Source organism: Amphiprion ocellaris, chromosome 1 (genome assembly GCF_022539595.1).
Source record: "Amphiprion ocellaris isolate individual 3 ecotype Okinawa chromosome 1, ASM2253959v1, whole genome shotgun sequence".
Classification (NCBI taxonomy): Eukaryota; Metazoa; Chordata; class Actinopteri; family Pomacentridae; genus Amphiprion; species Amphiprion ocellaris.
The window spans coordinates 31,677,500-31,699,343 of NC_072766.1; the positions used below are offsets into that span (position 1 = coordinate 31,677,500).

Genomic DNA, 21,844 nt, shown 5'->3' on the forward strand with positions numbered 1-21,844 from the left:
CTCATGTCATCTGATGAGTCCAGATTGACCCTGTTTCAGAGTGATGGACGCATCATTGTGAGAAGAGAGGCGGATGATGTACTCATCATGCCTACAAGCCTGTGAAGGTTAGGGTTATGATCTGGGGTTGGTCAGGTTCAGCAACGTTATGTTCCCAAAGAATGAAGTCAGCTAACTGAATATACTGAATGACCAGGTCTTTCTTCCCTGATGGCATGGGCACGTTCCAAGATGACGATGCCAGGATTCGTGAGGCTCACATTGTGAATGAGTGGTTCAGGGAGCATGAGACATAATTTTCACATATGGGTTGACCTCCACAGAGTCCAGACCTCAGCCCCATTGAGAATCTTTGGGATGTTCTGGAGAAGACGTTGCGCAGCGGTCTGACTCTCCCATCATCAATATAAGATCTTGGTAGAAAATGAATGAAACTCTGGACAGAAATAAATGCTGTGACATTGCAGAAGCTTATCAAAACAATGCCACGGCAAATGAGTATCATTCTCAGAGCGAGAGGCGGTCCAATGAAATACTAGACTTTTTTTTGGATGGGCAGTGTATATTGTGCAGCAAGAATCACATAACATCACAAATGAACAAACATAGCACTATTTTATTTCTTAGTAGAAAACGAGTTGACAGTACAGTATAAAACATAAAAAGCAGTGTTACTGACAACTAACACTTAGACATAGTACGGGCAGGTACAAACAGCACACTTGTGAGAGACGTGTGTGTGATCAGGAGGGAACCCAGATGTTGCCGTGTGTGTCAGGAGCCTGACTGTACGGAATGTTCCAGATCCAAGGCTGATCTGAAAGCAGACAAAGGAAAAAGGTCACTAAAATTAAATAAATACTTTGACTTACAAAACAAAAGGAACGCTATATCGGACACAATGGCAGCATTTGTTCCAGTTGCAGTCTCTTCATTCACTGTCTACATGGAAGAACGCAGCTTTATAATATGTAGTATCTTAAGGATGACACACAAGATTTAAATAAGAAGAACTCATTGCTACAGAGACATTCACTGTCAGAAAATTGTAGTACATTTCGTAAATGAATGTGGCAAACAAAGACCAACTGTTATTGACAGATATTAAGCTTTACTTTACCTAGCTACATAGAGTCACTCTTCCATTCAACCAGTTCACTGGCAGAAATAATCAAATTTGAATAATTAAATGCAGATTTTTGCAACCATTTGTCAGCAGAGGGAAAATATCTAAGAATATTGTAGAAAGTATTTTATCCATGATCACCTTGTCAAACGCTTTCAGCCATTGCATAATTCACAACACACAAAAAAAAGATTTCAAAGATTCACATTAGGAAACCAAAGACATGAATGAAGATCTGAAGACCCAATGACAAGTGTCAGGATGAGTTCAGCAACAAGTTATCAAGACTGTTTCAATTTTGCAACCAGGCATAAATTATGACACAAAGCATCCAGGGACTGCTAAAGACAATTTATACGAGTTTGGACAAGATCATGTGGACAAAACGTTTAAAAAAATGCTTTGTAAACAGATGAAACCAAAAAGAACTTTTTATTTTAAATGAGAAATGTTTGTGTCAGAAAAACTGCATTTCAGCATAAGAACCTTTGCGCCTGTGAAACATGGTGGTGGTAGTATCATGATTTGGGCCTGTTTTGTCACATCTGGACTAGGATGCCCTGAAGGCATGGATGGAACAATAAATTCTGAGTTGTACCAGGAAAAAGTCAGGATCTATGAACTGAAACTTAAGAATCAGTGGGTCCTGCAGCAAAACAGTGATCCAAAGCACACAACTGTTCTGCCAAAGAATTGTTAAAATGGAATAGTCCATATTTATACTAACATATAGAAATGTCAGATTCCACATAGTTTCAAGTACTGTTGTACTTTAGTTTGCTTATGAAAAAATCTACAAATTATAGTTAAGCATTCCACAACTGAAATCAGATCCTAAAAAGAATGTCTCTACTTTCAAGGACAACTTATCAAATAAAACTGTCAATCTACACATTGATCAACAGCAGATGAAGTTTTTTAAAAATCAATAAATCAGCCTAAATTCAATCCCAGTTAATTCCATTTCTAGACTGTAAAACGTTCCTATTTATAGCAAAAGTGAAACCACTTTGTACATTAAAGAAAAAAAAAAAACAACCACCCACAATGGCGGTTTCAATGGAGGAAAAAAGCAGCAATGGTCCTTACCTTACAACTCTCTAGGTTGGAATGAGATACGATCACACAGGAAAAGCATTAGTACAAAGGTTTGGCATGTTGGAGAGGAATAATTTTCAAGTATTTAGGGTTTTAGGGTTGATGGAGTCTATACTGGAAAGGCATTCACTAAACATTAGTTTTGGAAACAACAGTTTTCAAGAAACAAATATTTCTGAACTTAAAACTCTTTATCTGAGTTATGTTTTGTTTTTGAAAAAGAGGTGATATATATATATGGGATTAAATTCATAATGCCATTGCAAGCAGGAATTATTCCATTAATGTTTTCTCTTTATGATGGGAAAAAATATAAATCCCCCTTGTTTCTTTGTATGATTCTCCTTTCAACAGAATATAGAATGAGCACATTTAAAAATTTTATTGCTGGAAACTGAAGATGGAGTGAACTAGAAGTACACATTTGTACAGGGTGGATGGATAGTTGATGTGTGTATGTATGTGAATAACACCAGCATATGTGTCAGTGTGTATATGGGCATGTACAGGCTTTCTACTGAAAACTGGACATTTATTGTGAGAGATTCAGCTCAACTTCACAACTACTCCACTTTTATCAATTCCTCTTCTTTAGCATATACATCCATTCAATCCTCTATTGTGCTCAGATCAAAATTGACCCCTTAACTTCAGATATGTGAAATACATCAGAAAAACAAGGCTTCATTAGATTCTATGGCCTACTGAATACAATACACAATTTGATAATTTGCCTTTTTCTAATAGCCTGAAAAATAAAAGTTATCTGTGGTGTTAAGGGCAGAATTTGGCCTTAGGTGTACCACAAAACAGTTTTGGCATGGCTAAGTTTTCTTTGTGTAAACCAACTGGACAAAATCTAAAACTAGAATAAGAGATAAAGGATGCTAAGGCAGTGGTTATCAGCTTTCTTTGTTAACCAGTTTTTTTCCCTCAAATTCTGAGCACACTCATAAAAGTGGGCTTTTGATGAGTCTGTTCCATAATTAAGGACACGCTGAAATAAATTTAGCTCCTGGCCAAATCAAACACAATTATTATTATTATTATTATTATTATTGACGTAATATTCTCTGAGCTACACAGCGGCTCGGTTGTTAGCACTGTCGCCTCACAGCCAGGCCTGGGATCTTTCTGTGTGGAGTTTGCATGTTCTCCCTGCGTGGGTTCTCACCGGCTTCTCTGGCTTCCTTTAACAGTCTAAAAACATGCTGAGGTTAATTGATGATTCTAAATTGTCCATAAGTGTGAATGTGAGTGTGCTTGTTTGTCTCTATATGTAGCCCTATGATAGACTGGTGACCTGTCCAGTTGAACCTTGCCTTCACCCAAAGTCAGCTGGGATAGACTCCAGCCAGCCTGTGACCCTCCAGAACATTAATCAGTGGGTAATGAATGGACGGATGAATATTCTCCATGATAATACTATTACACTAATCTGTGTACTGTTAGTTGCAGTACCAGCAGTGTAAAACAGACTGGCCAGACAGAGGCCAACAGAGTTTGCCAACTGTAACTCCTCAGCTATGTTCAATAGGATTACTAATGCACAGCTCACCATGTTGGCAGATATGGGTCATTCCAGAATTGGAGGACGTTTGGGCTTCAACATTTTTGAAAAATAAACCTTCTCTAACAATTTTCTGCTACATATTCATCAATAATAGGTAATAAACTATCAAAGGCTTGATTGGCTCAGCTTACACATCGATGGTACCATTTTTATTCCATGTTTTATTTGTTGTTTGCTAACCCTACTCTAATCACAATAACAGGGTTGCTAATCCATGCTAATGTTAGCATTTTCCCAGGAGTAGAAGCAAGATATTTAGCTAGCTGTTCCTGCTGAACAAGAGACAAATGTACTGATGGAAAAGAGCAAAGAAAAAAAATTCTAAAGAATTTATCTTATCCTGATAATATGCATGACAGGGTTGCATGAGGTAGAGTGAGACATTCAATTGAGGCTGACAGTGTTATGAGAACATGAAAAACAGAAGAGGGTTGAGAGGGACCCCTTCTCTCCCTCTCAACCCGCCCGGCCAGCAGACAGATGGGTCCCCCCACATAAGAGCCGGGTTCTGCTCAAGGTTTTTTTCCCTGTTAAAAGAGTGTTTTCCTTGCCACTGTCACCTTAGGACTTGGTCTGGGGCTCAGGCTTATGAGGTCTGTAAAACGTCTTGAGACAATTTGACTGTAATTGGCGCTATATAAATAAAATTGAATTGAACTGAACAGCTTTGCTCTATCCATTACTCTGGAAAACAGTGTTTCATGTGATGCACTGTTTTCTTCATCTTCTACCAACTGAAAAGGTTATGGTTACAGGGTTTAGTGCATGTTGTGGGACACACGTTCCATACACGATAATTATTATTTAAAATATTATGTTGATTAAAGAAATGCTCCCACAATTACGAGAGACATCAGAGAAAAAATAATACCAAAAATAGGACATTTAAATTTAATTTTAACTGTTTTATTTGAGATTCAATTTGGTCATCAATGGGGTGGGACAACAGAAAAATGACATTTCAGGGAGAACTCCAGACTTATTTGGCATTTTAAAAATATTTTCAAATATTCTTTTCTCCTATTTTTTTTTTAGATTTGGTCTCAGGACAAGTAAATTTACACAACAACTGCATGTTTTAGTAAAGCGTACATGGATTATTTGAAATTTGTTGAGTAGGACATAAAATGTCTTCCAATTCCGCAATAACCCGTATAACATATTTTCTCAGCTGACAATCTGTCTCATTCATAGGCAATCGTCAGGAAACAAATTGAAAATCCCAGCATCTGAACAGAACCTCCTCCTGAGCATGTTAACTGCGCAGCCTAGTTACCATGGTGATTTAGTAGGTTACGAGAACCTTTGTGGCATTGAAAACTCGGACTTTAGGCTCAGCATACCTTTGAACTCATTAATACTGCTTTGGGGTACAGCCCTCTGAGAGTAATTCTAGGTTGCTTATGAACCAGAGAATTACATAGTAAATATTGCCCAATAGTAATACATCCTATATTAATAGTGTAATAATTGTATATCATAAAATTAAATCTACATTGCAAAGCACATTGAATTGAATTCTAAGGTAAAATGGCATGCATCATATATGATCCCTGGCACACCCCTCACTCTGTCTTCCAGTCGCACACACGCACACGCACACACACACACACACACACACACACACACACACACACACACACACACACACACACACACACACACACACACACACACACACACACACACACACACACACACACACACACACACACACACACACACACACACACACACACACACACACACACACACACACACGATGTCCCCCAGGGCTTTCTCTCACTTTACTTCTAACATCACACTTGTTGTGTGATTGACCTAAATAAAGTGTTATACTGACCTTTTTCACTGTTTTTTGAAAGTACTAGTGTATCTCAAAAAATTGGAACATCATAAAAAAGTATGATATATTCTGCCAGTTATTTAAGACAGTTGAAATGCTATATTTTAAACTCATTACATTCAAATATTTCAATCATTTTTTGTTTTAATTTTGATGATTATGGCTCATGTTTAGAAAAACGAAATTAGAATCTCAAATTATTAGAATATTATAATATTCTATAATATTATAATTATTTTGACAACATAAATTACAATTCAAACAGTATTAACACCATTTATCTCTCATTCTAGTTCAGTACATGTAACCAAAATCATGGGGAAGACAGGTATGACTGCAGCTTTGATGGCAGTCAAAGAAAGTAAATTCAAGAACTTGGGAGATCTTCAAAAGGACAGAGGCTGGTGTAAGTGCATCCAGAACCACCAAGCACAGACGTCTTCAGGAAAGAAGCTACAACTGTCAAATTCCTAACATCAAGACACTCCTGAACCAGAGACAATGTCAGAAGCATATTTACTGGGCTGAGGAGAAAAAGAACTGGATTGTAGCTCAGTGGTCTAAAGTCCTCTTCTCAGATAAAAGCAAATTTTGCAATTTCATTTAGAAATTAAGGTCCAAGATTCTGGAGGCAGAGTGGAGAAAAACAGAATCCAAGACGCGCCTATCTGTTCACAAACTTCATAGAGATGTTGATTTCTTTTTCCAGCAGGATGCTGCACTGGACACTGAGCCAAAACTACTACCTAATGGTTTGCTGATCATGATATTACTGTGATTGATTAACCAGCAAACTCACCTGACCTGAACCCACTATAGGATATTGTAAGGAGGAAGAAGAGAAACACCCGACCTGAAAATACAGACGAGCTGAAGGCCACTATCGAAGCAACTTGGACTTCAATACCACCTCAGCAGAGTCACAGACTGTCTCTGTGTCACACTGCACTGATGCAGTAATTCAAGGTAGAGGAACCCCAAACAAGTACTGTGTGTAGAAATTACATACTCTTCAGAATTTGGATGTTTCTGTATTGCAAATCCTTCTTATGACTGATTTTAGGAAATGTTCTAATAATTTGAGATAATGGATTTCTAATTTTCTCGAGCTATAAGTCTTAATTATCCAAATTCAAAAACAAAAATTTGTCATGCGTCTAGAAAAAAAATTTCTCTTTCTTAACCAACGGATGGAAAATATTAAACCTTTCACAATGTTCTAATTTTCTGAGATATATTCATGTATGCCATTAATTGTGATGGGTAACACAACTGACTGAATAATAATTGCTAATGTTACCATAAAAGATATACAAATTGCTTATGTCAGGAATTCTTTTGTTTATCATTAGGCTTTTATCCTATACTAGCCTGTTTTGTTCATCATAAACGATTCACTAGATTTTGCCTATTTTAAACAGAATTATTGTGAATTACATTCAAGTCAAGTGTGAATAACACTTGAATGCTTACATATCAAACTATGTATATAGTGTATTATGAAATTTGATATACTACGAATTATAAGATACTTAACCATCAAAACATTTTACTGGATGATAACTAGTGTTTTTTTTCAGTTCTTGTTAATGAATTCAAATTAGAATCAACTTTGTCCTATAAACACTAAACCTTGAAATACACTAAAATGGCTAAAAGGAGAGCGTTGTGTTAAAATCTATTATTTGACTTTGTCTGCTACAAATAAAAATACCATTTCAAAAAAGAATATTTTTACTTTATCAAGAGAAATGATTCCAGACATAGTCCACACACCATGTTGTGGTGACCAACCACGATTGTTCAGTCAGGGTTGTACCACTGAAAAAGACTGTGCTAAAGTGCAGCAAAGGACAAATACATACAGATTTTTGTAAGTACACACACATAGAAAAACTCCTCTACCTTTAGACGAGTAGCATGTAGGGGGGAGGTCAAAGGGCACGGGGAAACCAGAGGAGGATGAGGACACAGGAAATGGATTCTTGTCAACTGGAAAGGTCTTCATGTTCTGAAAGGAGACAACATCACAACACAAATAACCATAAACCAGTCCTATATGTACCTCTTTTAATAACAACAGAATAATTTCTGTTATCGAGCACATGTAATTCTTTCTTTTCTGCACTATATTTTTGAGGATTGGATGAACGATAAGCCCTTGATTATTGTCACAGTCACATTGCACGTGTTATCTCTCCTGCATTCTGACATGCTGGAATAGTTTCACTATTCCTCCATGTGTTTGTGCGTTGTTCTTACAAAGGCAGACGGCACATAAAGGACTCCCAGCTCGTATGAACGAATCATAATCTGCGTGTTGTTCTTCTCCAGTGCTCCCCACGCTGCCTTGGACAGATTGGCACTGAAACAGAGCGCACATGCAAACATTTTAATGTTTAAATACAGCTGTCCCGATTAGAAAAGAATCTGATTCACAAGAAACCTCATGATAAAATGCTAACAGTCACAATGCAAATGATATACCAGCATATGCTGTCTTTTTCTCAAATTTTCTCAAAATACACATAAAGTAAAAATCTCATCTGGATATTAAAAAGAAGTATTTAGGGTTTTTATTGTTGTGTAGGAATAAGGAATAAAAAACACATATAAAATAAATAATTCTACACAGAGGGGGCTGCACAGTGGCGTAGTGGTTAGCACTTTCGCCTTGCAGCAAGAAGATCCCTGGTTCGCGTCCCGGCTTTCCCGGGATCTTTCTGCATGGAGTTTGCATGTTCTCCCTGTGCATGCGTGGGTTTTCTCCGGGTACTCCGGCTTCCTCCCACAGTCCAAAAATATGCTGAGGTTAATTGATTATTCTAAATTGCCCGTAGGTGTGAATGTGAGAGTGCTTGTTTGTCTTTGTATGTAGCCCTGCGACAGACTGGTGACCTGTCTAGGGTGTCCCCTGCCTTCACCTGAGTCAGCTGGGATAGGCTCCAGCCCCCCCCATGACCCTAGTGAGGATTAAGCGGTGTATAGATAATGGATGGATGGATGGAATTCTACACAGTAAGAATGACCAAGTGTGAAGCTAGTACACAAACACACACCTTGTAACCAGGAACCAGGCAAGCTGAGTAAAATCTGGCGATGCCCTCATGTATGTCTTTATATGTGGCATGGCGTGACTCCTCCCTGTCGAATTTGCCTTCCAGCGGCTAAATACAGACAGACAGACAGACAGACAGACAGACAGACAGACAGACAGACAGACAGACAGACAGACAGACAGACAGACAGACAGACTCATTGATCGTTCAGGAGACACTTGAAGGAACGTAGCTCTGTGGATAAAGCTGTGTAAACTGAATTGAGGTCATTCAATGCAGGGCCTTCTCAAGTAATTCCCACCTGAATTTCAATGCAAAAACACCATGATCATTTCGTGTGGTATGTGGGTCAGATAAGTAATTTTGCTACCAGATTTCCACAGACTTGGTCACCAAGGCTGGGTGCAGCTCCCTAAATGTGTGCAGGCTTGGCCATGTCAGCAGTGTTTAAATGATGTGTACACTGTTGTGTGATGAAATAGCTCCGCTAATTACATAGTTACCCAAGCCTAATACTAAATAATAACTTGAATAATTAAGTAATATATCAATTGTATATACCAACTGTATATTATTTAAAGAGATAGTATGCAATGTGTTTATGTGGACTTACATTTGCAACTTGCTTCTCTGATTGTGCGTTGAAACTGTTCTCTTCTATTTCTAAGCTGATTGTTGTGCAATTAACTATGCAGATTTGTGACCAAACTGCAAGATTCTGTATTGAAAAAGGACTGTAATAATCGTAGCCAACAGATAGTAACAGCACGGCTGAACTTTCATTAGCACAAGTGAACTTACTGAAAGAAGGAGTGGAGCCACAGCTGCTTCTGAGCTGTCTGGATGCTGTAAGGAAGAGAGCCTCCAGCTGGAGGGCAGACAATTTAACATCACAACTTAATCTACAGCAAATAATGACAATACATCAATCAGAAACTTAGTTGGTATGACGTGCGAGTGAAAATATGAAAATCAAAAACATCCCTGATGTAAATTTGCCTGCTGTCCCCTTCAAAGTGGTCAAAATAACTGCATTTGGAAAATAGCCATTTGTATTTGCATCTTAAAGAATACTTGATATATATGATTAAATTAATGTTTCAGGAACAAGAACACTCACCTGGGTAGCCTTCTAAGCTCATCCTCACATCTTCTACTGACGGATACAGCTGCAACAGAAAACCCTATTAGCTACTCAGAACTACACACTTTTAAACAAGGGTTAGGTAGCTTCTAGTGAACTGTTGGCAAAGATGAGAAACAGTTACAGGATAGAGGTTCATGTATAACCAGAGAAGAGTCATGAAATTAGGTTCAATAAAGTCACAATAACTTACAGCAGTATCTAGCCAATATTGTTACCATTGGAAACCACAAGCTACTGTACTGGTCATACTAGACCAAGTAAGGAAGATGCAACAAGATTCTACTTAGCAGAGATTATGGCTGATTTGTGCTTTCTGTGTCCACAAGAGTACATGTGATGTAAATGCCCAGGGTCTGCACAGACTGTCTGTGTAAAATCCAAAATTGGTGACCACCCATACTACAAGTGAGTCGACTGCTCATGTAACAAGAAGTGGTGCTTAAAACAAAAGTTTGGTATGAGGAGAGACTCTATGGGGAGAATCTCATGCCTTTATAACTTATCATTTACAGAGTTGTAGTTAAAGTAGCTGTTGCCAGACTGGGAAGGAGCTTTGATTTCTGCATGCTTTTCATGGACAGCCAGGCACAGTACGAAATCTACATCCTCCTGAAATGCTGCACTATGTCCACCACTGTGCTCGGCACACCTCAGGACCCTTTACTGACATGGTGCAACAGCCCAATCTCTAAGTAGCTGCTATATTTTGTAAAATATTCCTTGGATTTTTCTGTGTACAATATAAAGGGGTATGCAACCATCTGCACTAACCAGCATGGCTCTATTGAAGTATGAACAGAGTCCTGTGTGGATCAGCTTATCTGCATGCATACACAGATGCAGAAAGAATGAGTTTGTCCTTAAGTTTGTGTTGGAGGAACGTACCAGGTGCACAGGGGGGTCTGGGCGAATGGAGGATTTTCCTAGTGTGGTCAGGGTGCGCTGAAATTCCCCTGCCAACCACTTGGTCTTATCCAGTCCCATAGAGCCGATGCTGGAGAACTGGCCAATCACAGGCCACCCTTCTTCGCCGGAAATAGGATTTGTGTGGTCGTACAACAGCTAACAAAAACAACAACAGGGCAAACCATGACGTACTGTCATACTGGAAATGCCTAATATTTTAAATGACATTAGAATACATTGACAACTTTGACATGTTTTCCAGTTCATCTGGCTGTTGGGATACTTTTTTAAATTTGTTGAATGCAAGCAAATATCAAACAATACATTGGGAGAGCTAGAAACATTGAATATATTATTATGAAGGAGTGTTTAGCAAGAACATTTATGAAGCACACCTTGGTTTTTGCCCTTTTTACTTGCATCGTTTTGCAGTACTACAGACCATAGTGCAATGTAGACCAAAACGCATTTGAATGACATCCAGTATAAGGAAAATATAAAAATGCAGGGCCATGTTTGAGATAGCTTTCCATTCAAAATGAGAATTAAACTTGCTTCCTATTGGATGATAATGAAGCATGGGATTGCTTTGTATAGGTGTGTTCAGCTATTGTACAAAGTTGGAGCATTTTAAAAGTCAGCAGCCAAACAGCGACCTCTGTACTATAAGACACTATCAAAATCATGTCCTTTTTACAGTTTCCATTTTGGATACTGACTAACGTTGGGGTGGATTTTCAAAAATGTGGTCATGTACTAAATAAACAAACTGCCAAATGCTAATGAGTTTGTTGTGACTTAATGAAGATGGATTTCTTGCAAGCAAATTTCAAGTTAGAAAGAGAATCGTTAGGTGTGGTTGAAGCTGGAAGGAAAAAGGCCATCTTTACCTTCCTTAGCCTCAGATGGCCCCAGCGCTCCATGTCTGAACCTACATACCTCCCTGGGGTTGATCCAACCAAATACACCCTGATAACAGAGAGTAAGATGGGAGCAAGTTGTAATCCATATGTTACTGTACTGATTTCAATCAAAACTGCAACGTCGTTATTCATCTTCTTACATCTAACGAGATAATGAGATTAAAGTAATTTTCATTTAATTGAAGTGCTGTAATCAGTAGAATGTGGACTTCATCAGAGGCCATCTAATCAGGAAAATGGGATCTGTGAGTGATGGAAGCAAAGAAAAAGCTGAATTTACATAACTTAACTCTGCTAGGTACAGCTTAACCATTTAATCAAAGCACTAAGTAAACATTTATATGCACTATACACATCTGTATCTATATGTGCCTTATATTTACCTTGCCTCTGACAGGTCGTGCTCTTTGATTCGTTGAATCCACTCTTCGAGTTCTGGTGCTCGATACGATGCCAAGTACTCCAGTAGGTCTCTCTTAAAGAAGGTGGACGACTCACCTGCAGTCGCACTACTTCCCTTTGGTAGCCTGGGAAACAGAGGACTCATCCACATCCTAGTTTAAGAAAAACACACTTAGGATCACTTCCAAATCCAAACCTTGTATCAAACACTGCTGTCTTCCTTCATTATGACTCACTCTACTGTTAAAGTGGCTCATATACAGTGCTGTGAAATAGTATATAATATATGTCTCCAGAGAGCTTCTATTTTTTGCACATTTGTCACACTTAAAAGTTTTGGATCATCAAACTAATTGTAATATAAGACAAAACTAACCCAAGAAAACACAAAATGCAGTTTTTAAATTATGATTTCATTTATTGGAGGAAAAATGCTGTCCAGCCCCACTTTGCCGTATATGAAAAAGTAATTGCCCCCTTAGCTGCCAATCTGTCAAATGATCAAATTCCTTTGTCAATTTGGTTCAATTTTACCAACTATCCCCATGTATAATTACTGCCAGGCTTATTAAACCTAAACTTCACTAAATAGAACTTGTCTGGCATTGTGAAGTAGCTAAAAGATCTCATAAGCAGCACATGATGGCACGGTCTAAAGAGATTCAAGAAGAAAGGTGAAACAAAGTCACTGACATTCACCAGTCCGGATGGTTGTAAAGCCATTGCTAGGCTCTGGGACTCCAGAGAACCATAGTCAGAACCATTATCCACAAATAATAGTAGCCGGCCGACCAACATTTCTCCAAGAGCGCCTTGATATCTCATTCAGAAGGTCATAAAAGAACCCAGATGATCATCAAAAGAACTGCAAACCTCACTGGTCCAGTTAAGGTCCATCTACCTTAACTGAGCCCAGTGGATCTCTCGGATTCCACAGTAAGGAAGACGCTGGGTGAAATGGCATCATGGGAGAGTTGCAAGGATCTAACTACTACTGACCAAAAAGAACATAACATTTATATTTTCATCATGCCCCCATGTATGATGACAATAAAGCTATTCTATTCTAATGGCTCATTTGGCATTTGCAAAAAAAAATATCCAATGAGCCCCAAGACTTTTGGGATAACATCCTGTTGATTGACGAGTCAAAGGTGGAACTTTTTGGAAGACATGGGCCCGTTACATCTGGTACAAAGCTAATACTGAATTCTACAAGAAGAACATGATACCAGCAGTGAAACATGGTGGTGGTAGTGTGATAGTTTGGGGCTGCTTTGCTTCGACAGGACCTGGATGACTTGTCATAAATGATGGAGCCATGAATTCTGTTCTCTATCAGAAAATCTTCCTGGAGAAGAAGCTCATGATTTAAAGCTCAACACAAATGGTTTATGCAGCATGGCAATGACCCAGAGCACACAAGCAAGACCACCTCTGTGCGGCTCAAAAAGAACAAAACTAAGGTTTGGGAGTGGCCGAGTCAAAGTCCAGACTTGAATCTGATTGAGATATGAAGACCGTAAAATGGCAGTTCATGTTGGAAAACATCTAATGTGACCAAATAAAAACTATTCTGCAGAAAAGAGTGGACTAAAATTTCTCCATAGTCATTTAAAAGACTGATCACAAATCAGTGAACAAAACAGTGTTTGACTGCAGGTGTTGCTGCCAAGGGTGGCCCAACCAGTTATTAGGTTTATAATACTGGTATTTAATAAGTCTTTTCTTCCCCAATACGTCATCAATAAACCATCATTTAAAAACTGCATTTTCTGTTTTGTAGGCTATCTCTGTCTAATATTAAAGAGATGTAAATATTATTTTGATGATCTGCAATATTTGTGTGAGAAATATGCAAAACAGGAAGACACCAGGAAGAGAGCAAATACTTCTTCACAGCACTGTACGTACAAACTACAGTGTAACCTACAGCTACTCAGGCTGCAGCCACCAAACCCTTTAATAAACAAGCAGTAAAGACCCACCCTTGTGTTTTCTGGTACCAGTCAGCTCTGATGAGGTTGGAGGTCAGAATGATGACTCTGAATCCTTCTTCATACCACAGTAACATCATCTTCCTGCACAAAGACACACAACAACTTTCAGTTGCAAGACCTGCATTATTTGCAGCGTAATGTAAAGTGTTTATTACAATTTTATATTCTGCTATAAAGGCTTTCTACAGTGTTTAACAAGTCAAGAACTTTGAGCTTTTTTGCAGCTAAATTCATGATATTAATGCCACTAAATGCTACTCAAAATGCAGTGGAATGAAGATTAGAAATTAAGCATCAACAGTGGATGTCCTTATTTCACAGCAGAAGAAGGGGCGCCAAATGATGTGGACATACTGATTCGGATATGGCATGTCTGTCAGTTTCATCCAATTGTTTTACACAGGGAAATAGAAACAATTATGTAAACAACTTGCGAGCAACTTTGTAAACAACTGTGATCAGGCGCTTATGCAATAAGTGTGACAGGCCCAGCCAAAGTATGATGAAAACCATGGCGTTATGGTGCATTTCCTTTAACTTTTTGTTAAAATTGCATTTGCTTGTGAGCTGATGACCCTCCTAGTTGGCGTAGCAGCAGCAGTAACAGTGTTTGCTGCACGTCTGATTGTGCTGATCTGAAATTCCACACAAAAGGACTGAACAGCCTCCCGCAGCACAGAATATTTGTTTATAGGTGTCTCTAAATAACAGACCTGTTAATTCTCTTCAGAGATTCTCAGGAAATGAAAATGAATGCTTTTTCAAGACTATCAATTTGTGAGAGTTTAATAACACTGATGATAAATGATGACAGCACAACAGACCTATTTCAATGCAGACATTTACAATGTGACAAAATATGATGTGATCCCATTCAATGAGACTATTCACGTGCCAGAGCAGTAAAAGCTATAGTTTAGCTAATAACATTAGTAAATTTAATTGAACTGAAAAAACCCACACTTCTCAAATGTCATGAAAAATGTCTGTGGTATGCTGTACAAATTATTGTGACATCTAGTGATCACAATACCTCATTAAACATTAACTAATTTGGCCCTAATTAGCTTAATTTCAAAACTACCGTGGTGGAAAAAAGTTTTCAGACACCCTTAAAATCTTACACAATCTCAAATATTATCATGAAATATTTGTAGAAAAATCTTTTTTGTGTTTCAAAATGTGTGGCTGTTAGACTGACACAAACAAATAGAAATTATAGTTTTTTTTGTTTACTGTTTACAAGAAAAAAATAACAAAATTAAAGAATGTGTTCGAAACTGAACAAAAAATAAAGAAACATCACATCATCAAATTCATATTTAGTAGTCCTGCCATTAGCACGCAGTAGAGCTCTAATCCTGGCTGGATGTTCCCCACGAGCCTTTCACACTGTTGAGGAGTAATCTTGTCACATTCTTCTTGAATTTCTGATTCTAATCCTTCTAAATTCTTTGGTTTATGCTTTGAAACAGACCTTTTGATAATCCAACACAGATTTTCAATGGGGCTCATGTCCAGGGATTGAGCTGGCCACTCTAAGACCTGGATACTGTCTGTGGTCCTGCAGCCAAGTTCTACTGGTCCTGGATGTGTGGCAAGGGGCATCATCTGGTGGAAACATCTAGTTTTCACCTCGACGGAACAGTGCACATGCAGAAGGGAGCATGTGGGTTTTGAGAATGGCACAATACTTGGCAGAGTTCAATGTGTCATCACAGACAGTGAGATGATCAACACCATCAGCACTCATACATTCCTAAACCATGATACTACCTCCACCATGCTTGACAGTAGGTACTGTACATGCTGGAGATAATGTTTGGTCTGGCCTTCTGCGTACCCTCACATTAGCAGGAGGAAGATAAAGCTGGAAACTGGACTCATCTGACCATAGAATCTTCTTCCAATTCCTGGCTGTCCAGTTCTTGTGTGCTTGGCCCGAATGACCTCACGCTGACCTCTGTTTCTCATTGATTATTGGTTTCTTGACAGCCTTGTAGGACCTTAAGCCATGATCTAAAAGTTGACCACACACAGTGTGGATGGAAAACTGGACAACAGTTTGGTTTGACCACTGCTGCTGAAGTCCCTGTGTGGTCATTCGGCGGTTTTCCCTGAACATATGGATCAGGATGTGGTCATTTCTTGCTGACGAAATCCTTGAACACCCAGATCTTGGTTTGTCTTCCAAGCTGTTGGTTCATCTGTATTTCTGCAGAGTGTATTCAAGTGCTGAAGGACTGCATCTGCACTTCCTGGCTATCAGGTGGCAGCTGTACCCTTCCTGGCTGAGAATCTGTATCTTTATTTTCCTGCATTAGGTTCCTTGTTTTAGCCATTTTTGTCTCTGAAGAACTTTCAAATGTGCTGGCTTCATACAGACACAAAGCACAGTAACAAAAATTGTGTCTTTTAATAAAAAGCACGATCCTCATTAGTAGATCACTGGTACCAAAACAACCCAATACTCAAAATTTCTAATACATTTTTATGGAACCAATCAATTTTAAGTTTTAATGACTTTTCTAGAATTTGCTTAGTATTTTTGGCTGTGACTGTACTAAAAGAAATTGCACTTGAAGACCTAAGAGTGATTCTTAATGCAATAGTTCACAAATGCATGGGGGTGTCGGAAAACTTTTTCTCACCACTGTATATAAATCAGGGTATACTGTACCAGTCCACATTTTAATGTCATACTCAACCATTAATCCACCTCATTTTCAAAGCACTGACACAATGTAACACTAATATTTAAACTAACAGTTCACACTAAAAATGGGAGCTAATTCCAGTGGCAAATAGAAACACTTACGTGTGGTGAGTTCCAAATGCAATATCAAGCTTAGCCTGTCAAAATGAAAAGGAACATTACACACATCTCTTTAACATGCACTTCCCTGTATTACTATTCCACTTTAGAGATCAGGGTGCACATAACATCAACATCTGCCTTTATCAAACAGCTGTTTCGTGTGCTACTGAGTCTTTACCTGGCAGAAGCGAACATGGGGAAAGGGCTGAGCCTGCTGGACCAGTCGAGCCTTGGCCTCCCGCTTATCTCCATGGACGATCAGAACTGGACGATCCCTGAAATCGCAAACTGAGTGACAAACTTCACACATTCTAGGCAGTGTTCACCTGCATCATTACCTTCCTCCACATGTATGTACTGGTATTTTTCACCACTAATTGCAGTAATTATAGGTTTGTCTCTTAGAGTAAAGTGGAGGTAGGCAGACATCTAGAAAATGCAAAGAAAAAAATGGAAAAGCAGCCCTCATTCTGCAGCTTGATCAATAGGTTTCAACAGAGGCAACTACCAGTGATCCAGTAGGGCCGTCTGTCGTGGTGTACAGCTTTTTATGTAGTTCCATTTTTACTTTAATTGCCTAGGACCGACTCTGAGGTGAGATAAGCCAATCTCCTTTTCTTGGGATGCTTTGCAGTGTAGGCAATTGTGACAGCATTGGATCTTTTCCTGTAGTATTTTCTGCCACTGAATCAGGCTTTTAAACATCTGACAGAATGTGCACGCACATCAGCATTTGTAGAACAGTGAACAACACAATAGTGGCAAAGAAGAGGCAGAACTTACCTAAACTCTGATGGGTACTGCTGAACCATCCAGGCAATATCAAAGCAGTAGTTAAACTACGGGGAAAGAGAGTAGACCATTAATAACGATCAAAAATTCTTCCAAACATGTCACCATCCATCTGATAGTTGTTGAGATATTTCACAACACATTTCATCCTCACAGTGGGACTGCATGAAAAGTCTACGACTCAGCAAAGACAGATTCAATCAATAGAGATCATGAATGTCTGCACAAACATTCTCAGCAATCCTTCCAGAAGCTATTCTCTACTGAAAATAGAGCAAAAAATTTGTTACATACCTGAACAGATTCTTTCAGGGTCCCAAATAATGGAGAAAGAATGTCTGTATGGAAGGAAAAAGTCACAATTATTAGACTAATTAGTGAGTGGTGGCTTTTCATTTAATCAGAGGGTTTCTATTCATGGGGTCACTCTGAACCATAACTGATAAACAGTTTCCTTTTTATCGTTCTAGAATGTTAGAAATTGCTTTCTTTCATGCAGACTTTCCCTACTAGTTTGTTTTTTCAAATCGTATTCGTTACCAGGGCCTTACGTTCTGTATTCATCCTGAAATGTCAAACCAGACGTCTACCAAACCCACCTCTGATGTGTAGAGCGCCGCTGTTGTACTTCTTATCCAGGCCTGTGACTTTGTTGAGGTAGAACCTGTAGGTGTCATTCAGACAAGGAATAGAGGATTCAAAGAAGTCCTCTGGCTCGTCGATGTAGTAGAGCCGTCCGTGGGGACTCGGAGGACGCTCCTTCTCCACCTTGGGTTTCTTTGTGTTAGGGCTGTGAGGCGTCTGCTTTGGTAAGTTACTGACACTCTTCTTCTTCACATCTCCATCATCTTCATCACTATCTGACAGAGCCCAGCCTGCGCTATCTGACACTTCTTTCTTCCGCTTTCCAGCGAATGAAGGACTAGTTTCATACTTGACTGGATTTGACTGATTCAGTGCAGCTGACTGTCTGGCCTCAGAGCCGATGATGAGTGAGGTCACTGGGGGTTTGATTGGTTCTGGTTTCACCTCCACAGGAGCTGTTACAGCCACTAAAGAGGCAGGGCTGTGATTGGATTCAGCAGGTCGATGGGACCCAGATGTCTTAGTCCCAGAAGGAGGGAGATGTTCATCATCGTCATCACTGCTAGAGACAGTCCACCTGCCATGTTGACTGTCCTGAGACATGCCTGAGCAGAGACACAGAGACGACAGCAGGAGGGAACACAGATACTAGTCAGTTATGCAAGTATTTAAAAGGATGTGCACAAACTATGGCTAAACATCCATACATTATCTACACACTGCTTAATCCTCATTAGGGTTTTGGGGGGGCTGGAGTCTATGACAGCTGACTTAAGGTGAAGGCAGGGGACACCATGGACAGGTCACCAGTCTATCACAGGGCTACATATACAAACAAACAATCACACTCACATTCACACCCGCGGACAATTTAGAATCAGCAATTAACCTCAGCATGTTTTCGGACTGTGGGAGGAAGACAGACAACCTGGAGAGAACCCATGCTGTACAGAGAGAACATGCAAACTCCATGCAGAAAGATCATGAGACTAGGGATCTTCTAGCTGCAAGGAGAAAGTGCAAAACATTAAGCCACTGTGCAGTATGGCTAAACAATCTGGGTAAAATATACTGTGATTTTTCAGACCGATAATGTGATTTCATTTATGATATAATAATAAAAGTCAAGTTTTAGTTCAATATTCACTGTGTAACAGATTTTAAGCATTACAACAGAAGACATCATCAAAAGTTTGATTGTCACAAGGTGGCCAGCATGAATCTGTAAAACAACTGGCATGACTACAGCTGCAACAACTATTTGATTTGTCAATTAGTTGTGAACTAATAGATTAATTATCTATGTTGAGTATTTTTTTAAAGAAAAAAGTCAAAATTCTCTGACAGCAGCTTTTTAAAAGTAAACATGTTCTTGTTTCTTTCCTCCTGTATGACAGTAAACTTATTATTGAGAAACAATGATCATCACTTTTCACCATTTTATAGCATTTTACAGACCAAACAATTAACTGATTGATCTATAAGATGATCACTCTAATTAATCAATGAAAATGATTGTTAGTTGCAGTGCGAGTTGCAGTTTGAATAATGACACTGGGTTCATGTCAGTGGGCTGCACAGTGGTGTAGTGGTTAGCACTTTCGCCTTGCAGCGAGAAGATCCCTGGTTCGTGTCCCGGCTTTCCCGGGATCTTTCTGCATGGAGTTTGCATGTTCTCCCTGTGCATGCGTGGGTTTTCTCCGGGTACTCCGGCTTCCTCCCACAGTCCAAAAATATATAATTCTAAATTGCCCGGTGGCAAGTGGTAGGTGTGAATGTGAGAGTGATTGTTTGTCTCTGTATGTGGCCCTGCGACAGACTGGCGACCTGTCTAGGGTGTCCCCTGCCTTCACCCGAGTCAGCTGGGATAGACTCCAGCCCCCCCGCGACCCTAGTGAGGATTAAGCGGTGTATAGATAATGGATGGATGGGGTTCATGTCAGTGAACCTGAACATCCTGGGCCACATACAGTGATCAATGGGACAGCATAAACCCCCTATTCAATTAAACAGAACTGAATTACAACATTAGTCTCATTATTTAAAAGTCAGACTTCATGTATCCCACAATGCAGCCTTTGTGATTTTCTAACTGCATATTTTCAAATTGCAGTTTGGATTCAAAATCCATTAACTGATCAGCCCTGGCACAGACTATTTTGACCTTGAATGGATCTGATTTGTTGCTTGACTGTTATGTTAAACACAGAAACTAATCTAAGACACTTAAAGACTTTATGGCACACAGGAGATGACGTTATTTCAACAATCTGGTGGGGGCAATTACTGTTTGGAACTATTAGCTCAGAGCAATCCGGATGGATGCAGCTGAGGACGTAAAAGTCTAAGAAGACAAAACTTCATACAGGCCTGTAAAATAACATGACTGACCCTGAATGAATGAAAAGCAATAGCAGGTATTATTATTGGATGGATAATATGCAGGTCTTTACCCAGTCAGATCAGTGAGCAACTTAGCTGTATGCTGAATGCAGAAACTCCACCGATGAATCCACCGATATGACTCTGGACAATACATCCATGTAAGGAACCAGAGTGCAGGAGCCGCACAACTAATCGAGTCCGACTGGAAACTCTCGGCTTTTCTTGTAGTTCCGCCGTGCAATGAGCGGATCAGAGTTAGTGCAGTCTGTGGTCACAACAGTGTTAAACAGTGAGAGGCGCCACCTGGTGCCGCAACCAGCTACTACAGCTAATAACACGTAAAGATAAAATAATCCTTTACTGCTCCTTTACTGAAATTTACATTGTTACAGCTGCAACATTTATACAGCAGCAATAAATAATAATAGTAATATGTACAATATTTACAAATATGAAAAATGAAAATGAATAAATACAGTATTAACACACTGTAGACAACAGCAATATAAAATGGCTTACAAAATAAATGTAAAAGTGCAAGATGCAGCAGTGCGAAAAAATTGCTGTGGAAATTTTATTAGGTTTTGAGATGATGCCGATGATATAAGACCGGTTTATGTTAACATCAGCCAGTGATGCTGATGTTGTACAGTCTTACAGCAGATAGGATGAAGGACCTGCAATAGCGTTCCTTCTTGCAGGGTGGATGTCTCAGTCTGCTGCTGAAGGAGCTGCTTAAAGACCCCACAGTGTCATGCAGTGGGTGAGAGGGATTGTCCATGATGGATGTGAGCCTGGCCAACATCCTCCTCTCACCCACCTCCTCTATGGAGTCCAGGACAGAACAGGACAGGCATGCAATCCCATATCTTCTGAGATTTTAATGTGTGTGGGTTTTTTGTTTGTTTGCTTGTTTGTTTTTTGCCCGAGTAGAACAAGCTGGGACAGCAAGTGTTCCTTTCTCTACACCATAATCTACAGCCTGATGGCAAGACGTCTGTTTCACACTGAAGGAAAACAGTAATAGTAATGAGATTATCAGTGCAGCTTCACAATATCAGGAACCGATCACCAGAAGCCAACACCCCCAGCAGCCAACACCCCCAGCAGCAAAACATTGGGGTTCACATGGCTTACAATTAAAAAAAGGGAAGAATTTGTGAATGCTTCATGATTAAAATCAA

General features: G+C 39.3%; 1 protein-coding gene across 1 annotated transcript; it reads right to left on the bottom strand.

Moving 5' to 3' along the window:
* Positions 1–596: 596 nt before the first annotated feature.
* tdp1 (tyrosyl-DNA phosphodiesterase 1) lies at positions 597–20,882 on the bottom strand. The gene is made up of 16 exons (XM_023262372.3): positions 20,729–20,882; positions 18,290–18,880; positions 17,985–18,028; positions 17,682–17,737; positions 17,077–17,173; positions 16,899–16,933; positions 14,069–14,161; positions 12,062–12,232; positions 11,646–11,724; positions 10,735–10,911; positions 9,823–9,871; positions 9,504–9,570; positions 8,703–8,810; positions 7,906–8,008; positions 7,549–7,654; positions 597–817 (listed from the first exon to the last, which is right to left on the bottom strand). The coding sequence occupies exons 2-16, from the start codon at positions 18,876–18,878 to the stop codon at positions 744–746; spliced, it is 1,848 nt and encodes a 615-aa protein (XP_023118140.1). The 5' UTR covers positions 18,879–18,880; positions 20,729–20,882; the 3' UTR covers positions 597–743.
* Positions 20,883–21,844: the final 962 nt, after the last annotated feature.